Source organism: Euprymna scolopes, chromosome 23 (assembly GCF_053919585.1).
Source record: "Euprymna scolopes isolate OS-2025 chromosome 23, ASM5391958v1, whole genome shotgun sequence".
Lineage (NCBI taxonomy): Eukaryota > Metazoa > Mollusca > Cephalopoda > Sepiida > Sepiolidae > Euprymna > Euprymna scolopes.
This window is the reverse complement of record NC_136504.1, coordinates 67773582-67779581: the sequence shown is the minus strand read 5'-3', so window position 1 is coordinate 67779581 and position 6000 is coordinate 67773582. Positions and strand designations below refer to the sequence as shown.

Here is a 6000-nt window from a genome sequence, read left to right as displayed (position 1 = left end):
ACCTGTCAACAAAATCACATCTAGCTATCAGGTTACTCAGGCTGGTCTCATGCCTCCCCTCCACCACCTTGTTTTTCTTGGGATCAAAGATGGAATTTCATTCTCCCATTAAAAATACTCCTTTCAAACTTGCAACGAACATATCCAAATCCTGAAAAAAGGATACTCTTTCTCAAATAGTGTACAAAATCTTTTACAGCAGTATCAGTCATGACTTGTCTGTCTGCCATATCTCTATAGACAATGTTGACTGCCACGAACCGGATAAATTTTACAAGCAAGGAGATGTTTTTTTTTCACATATGCTGAAAAAATGTCAAAGTCTCTGGTCAGCATCTGACAATCCCTAGATGAAACAAAGTGCATCTTCTCGATTGCAGTTACATTCATTCTTAGGTAGAAGAGATCTCTCTGGATGCGACCTGCTAGGTTTGAAAGCCTCATGATCCTTGCATTCAAATAGCATTACAAGTTGACTTTTTCTTTTTAGATAATTGTTATTTTATCAACTTGCATGAAAAGAGCTATGTAAAAGATGCTTAAAACCGTTTGAATTATGCAAATACAATCAGTAGTTCAAAAGTTATAAGAATTTTAAGTGCCAAAATTTATGCTTTTCTGTGGATATTTTTCTTTAGAAAAAGTGGGCTAAATTATGGACCCTTAACATTTCAAGAAATTCGGTAATTTTGCCACCATTTATTTATTTTTCAATCTATTCTCATGAAACTTGGCACTCTTATGTAAAATTGTGTGCTTTTTTGGATTATGCAGTCAAATTTGATGTATCTCTTTACCATAAGCCATGAATTATAAATTCAGATGTACAAATTTCAATTTTTTTTAAACTGGTGCATGGTATCATACAGTGGGTCATAAACAAAACTAAGTATTATAGTGGTATTTAAATATAGCTTTATTGAGAGCAGGCATTTTCCTGTCTCCTCACCAAAGGAGAGCTTAATCTGGGTGTAGCCATTGAATGCCTAAAGAGCATTCATGGCTGGTATTTACTACTCCCTTCAAAGAAAAAAATAATTGAGTAGATATGAATTAATCTCAGAAATAAATCAAAGAAAATTGTTCATGTAGATTTTGGATTTCTTTAAAAGATGGAAATTCCCATAGTCGACCAGAACTTATGCATTTTGGGACCAGTCCAATTTTCAATTTTATAAATCCTCTCTATCTGGCCCAAAATATACCCCTATTTTCTGAGATGCAACCATAAATCGTACTCTACATGACTTCTCGATGTAGCTTTCACAGTACCAGGAATCCTGAACAACTATATATTCATAAGTTGATGATAATTTTCATCATTTCTATTCTGTTGTTTTACTGAAAATCCAACTATGTAAACAAAGAAATAAAATGGTAATTTTTTACCTTGTTTCGGCCTTAACATTTAAAATAATTAGTTTCATAGGTTTTAGGGTATGCTGAAAACAAATATCGCATTTAAATTTTCTGCAAATAAGTAGTTTTCCGGATATTAAGCAATGTCATTTCTTATGTTATTGCTGGTGGTCATCTTGGTATGCGCGAGCGCGCAAACCTAACCCCAAGAAACTATACGCAAACACACATACCAAGATGGCCACCAACAATAACATAAGAAATGACATTGCTTAATATCTGGAAGGCTACTTATTTGCGGAAAATTTAAATGCGATATTCGTTTTCAGCATACCTGAAAACCTTTAAGAAAAATGTTAAGGTGAAAACAAGGTAAAAATTTACAAAATGCATCACAATGAAATTTTTTATCGAACTGCCTAATTATTATTATTTAGATATCATCAATTAAAAAAAAAACGAGTTTGTTTTACAGATTCGAAAAAATGGTCTTGACAATGAGTTAAAAATAAATTCAAGTTTCACGATATATTTTATTTAATTGTTAGGTAAAAGTACAGAATAGTTAACAAAACACTCTTCCGTCCCCATGTTAAGAATGGGTTTCTAAATAATGTTATTTCAGTATGGTAGCATAAGTGCACAAATACCTTGTATTTATTATATTTTTTTTTCTTTGTTTTTTTTTTTTTACCACTAAAAACAAACGCTTGTACTTAGTACATTTTGTTGTTTTTTTAACACTTTTAGCACATGTGTACTACAAGCGTTAAAAACAACAAAATAGTATTATTTGGAAATCAAATTTGAAAAACTTGATAATAATTTTTTTAAATTGACAAACCTAGAATAAAAAAATGAAACTTTTTTTCTGCTTTCGTTTTGAAAGCAGAAAAAACAGCTTTGTATTTTTAAGAGAATACAAACTTGTTAATACACTGACAGCGATGGTTAGCTGTCATCGTTTCCCTTAAAGTGATTTGAATTTCTATAAAAGATAACATTTTAAAGAAATTTCTGCACAATTAATAATTATCAAATATTTAAATATACATGAAAATAATTCTGAAACTATTATCTATATGAAAATGGATGATATATACCGATTTATCTTATCAATTTTTAAATATTCTCCCTTTTGCTCAGTCGTAACTTTGCTTCCTGTGGTCGTAAAAATCAAACACCAGTAGAGATAGATTTCTATGCTTATATAACCTGTAAAATTTCAGCCATATCCAATCAAATTTAACTCCGCACATGTGTTTCCAAACGTAACATATGAAATGTAAACATTGAAAAAAACTGTTTCCCTTTTTGCTATCAATTTTTTTTACAGTTTTTTCATTTTTAACTTGAAGCATAAAAATATTGAACGCATAAAAGAAAAATAACATCATTGGAATGTTTATTCTATTCTCTTTCCATCAATATAATTCTTTTAAAAATTGACCAACAAATAAAAAAGATATGACTTGTTGAAGCACATTAGATATGTAATATTGCTGATGTCCACGAAAATACAGCATACGCTTGTAATGCTAATTCAAACTAGCCAAGAGCAAGGTCATAAACTTAATATATGGCGCATCTGGTTCCGAGGTTTGTTGGCAAAAGAACACTGATGCTATGCGCCATGCTTTATGTGGCCATTTCTTTGATATTTTGGTTGCTACATGTAATGGTGCCAACGTCCCAGGGAAAAGTTAGTTTTTATGCCTTAAATAATGATGGATGCACCAAAATTGGGACCCTTCTCTTACATTCTGGTAGAAGTCCATCCAGTGAAGAGTTTTTGTCCTTGCTAAGTTTTTTTTCTTGGTATGGCAACCTCTAGCATTTGCCAGAAAGAGTTCTTGTGACCAGCTGGGAGCCTTATAAATGATGTCATGAGGAAGGGGGGGGCATCTGAGAAATTGGTGGCATTCTTAACATCTTTTCCTATCCAATGAAATTCTAAGAGGGGTTTCAATTTCCTCCTATGTTGGTAGAACAAATCTGTGCTGACAGAAAGAGGCCAATCTTACAAATGTCACTCTCCAATTTAAAGAGAAATATTATTTTTTCTTTTTGTGAAGAGACCTAGATTGGCACGTTTTTGTTCCCAGTTTAACTTTTTCTAGAGGATTTGAAGTGGGATGGTAGGTCTGTGTGTAGTTGTCTGCTTTGGTAAATGCAGTATGGGGTTGGTATTGGTGTGGAGGCTAGTGTTTGCAGATTGGCAGCAGGTGTTTTTTCCTCTGGAGTTGTTTTAGAGATGGGAGTTGTCTGTGTTGGTTTTGAAGGTGTTAGAGATAGTGTATGCTCCATGGGTGTTCTTGCTCCTTATCCTCTTCTTTTCTTAATTTTTTTTTTTTTTAAGCCGGGGTAAGCCAGGTGGAAGGAGGAGTAAGTTTGTGTGAACTTCCTCCTCACGCTTCTTCCTCCTCATTAGAATTTTTTTGCTTTCCCTTTTGTCCCCTACTAATTTTGTGGCATGAGGACATTCTGATTTTGCTGCTGTTTCTGCAGTTGCATTTTCATCCTTCTATTCCCCATTTTCTCCCATTCCTCCTCTGCTCTTCTCAAAGGCTTCACTGATCTTGAGGCTGGTGTTGGAGTTAGCTTCTCTATTGGAGCTGAGACTGCTGGTTTGCTTGGAACTGCTTTATGGGCCAGTTCTTTGCTATGTGGCCTTGTTTCTAGTAAAATCAGTCTTCCACAGCAACTGTCATATTCCAGCTTTAAGTCAGCGCCACTAAAATTGCGTTGAAGATTTGCCACAATAGTCTTGTCGACTGTATAGCCTGTTATGTGGACTCTACTTCTAGACTTTACCGGGTCACTTTCTCTACATCTCTAAACTGGCTGAGATATGCTCCAAGATAATCCACACACGATTCTAAACGTAGATCTAGATTCTCCTCCTGCTCTGGTATTCAGACTGTAGTTTTACTCTCCTACTTCTCATTTATTTTAGGGAAGTCGTTTTACTTTATCCCTTTAGGGGAGCAGAATGTCCCACATGACAAAACTCCTCTGACAGATATAAGTTGTTGGAATGTTTGATGTATAATTTCTATATCTTAAATACAGTTTTTATAATCCTGTGGAGATGTTTTCTTTTCATTATTCTTTTCCCATACAGACTCCCTCGGTGGTGCTGCTTTGGCCTCCCCCTGGTTCCTAATGGTGAAATTGAGGGTGCCTTGGCTTCTAGAAGTGTAACTGAACCTATGTGCATCCTCCTTTCAACAATCACTGACCCTCAACACTGTTTGTCATGATTTTCTTCTCCATCATATTTTGTTCTTCTCATTCTGTCCATGTTGTTGTCTCTGACATTGGTCATTGCTGAGGGGCAATCACTGGTTTACAAGTATAACAAATAAATGATGCAAACTCACATGTTTGTCAAGGCATGTTTGTTGGTCAGTTGTTCAGTTCGTCTCCTTATCTGCTAAAGCGCTATCTGCTCTCGCCCAACTTTGACTCCAATCTCTCTGATTTCTTTTAGGATACACTTGATTGATAAAAACTGACTACATTTGCACTTGCCCTATCAGACAATCTTAGCTGATTATTCAGAAACTGACCATCAACTGTGAGGTGTCTTCCTGTTTCAAGAGTTTGAAGAGATCCCCCCCCCCATCATCTTTTTACTAATCTCACTTCCTATACCTTTGCTCTGTTAATGAATCTTTTTCTTCCCATTGTCAGAGGTCTTGGCTCTGAGTAGAGGGAGGGCATTTATAGTATCATACGCCTCTCTTCTGAGGAGTCTGGAGGTTGTTAGAAGTGGAAGGAATTGCCACATTAGGTTAAACTACCCCTTTTTCTTTTCTTGTTCTCTCACATCGGGAGCACCAGCTCCTGGTAGCGGAGCCACTCTCTATGGAAGCCAGGATGACACACAAGGGGCAGAATCACATTGGATGATGCTGTCCTTTTTTCTGTCTGTGTCTGAGCTGGAGAATCTATTATACTCCTTCTTTGAATTCATGCTAATGGTGGTTGGATCATGTGCCCCTGCCTCTATATACAGACATTTCTTTTTTCTTTTTCCTCATTTTCAAGATCTAAAAAAAAAAAAATATCTGTATATTACTCAAAAATAATTAGACTTATACAATTGTTTTCATTTCTGCATTTCCAAGATTGTTTCTGATAGTTTTCTTTCTATTAGTATTACAAAATATAAAAAGAAGCAGTTAAAAATGTATTAATAGATTGCTAAAAGATAATTTTTAAATCAATAATAACCTTTATCTGTTTATAAATATTATTAAAGTTTGTTTAATCAAAATTATTTCATTCCATATGGCTGCCATATCTACAAAATTAAAGCCAATAAATTGCTGGTGAATGTGAACCTCCAACCTAAACAAATGTATGTTGTGTGATAAAAGAATAACTTATGGCAAGACTAAAAGGTGACTAAAAGGTGTTCACAAAAATCTTGTTTGCATTAACTCTGGAAACTTCATCTATTCTTTCTAAGGTAAATAAAATTTCTTAGAAATTTTATTTTACTTGTAATCGTTTTACTGTAATGAATAAATAACTGATAAAATCTAAGTACAGTTTTGTTTTTGTTTTAGGCAAATTTGAATTGGCCACAACTGGATATGCAGAATCATGTAAGAACATTTTGTTTTATTTATA

At 34.4% G+C, this 6000-nt stretch overlaps 1 protein-coding gene across 1 annotated transcript in view; it reads left to right on the top strand.

The window, feature by feature from the left end:
• The window catches only part of LOC145245975 (uncharacterized), a 92157-nt gene that overhangs the window by 41102 nt on the left and 45055 nt on the right, over window positions 1-6000 (top strand). Inside the window, exon 5 of the mRNA XM_080107764.1 lies at window positions 5937-5975. Within this exon, the coding sequence (XP_079963890.1) occupies window positions 5937-5975 (39 nt within the window). The remainder of the gene's footprint in view (window positions 1-5936; window positions 5976-6000) is intronic.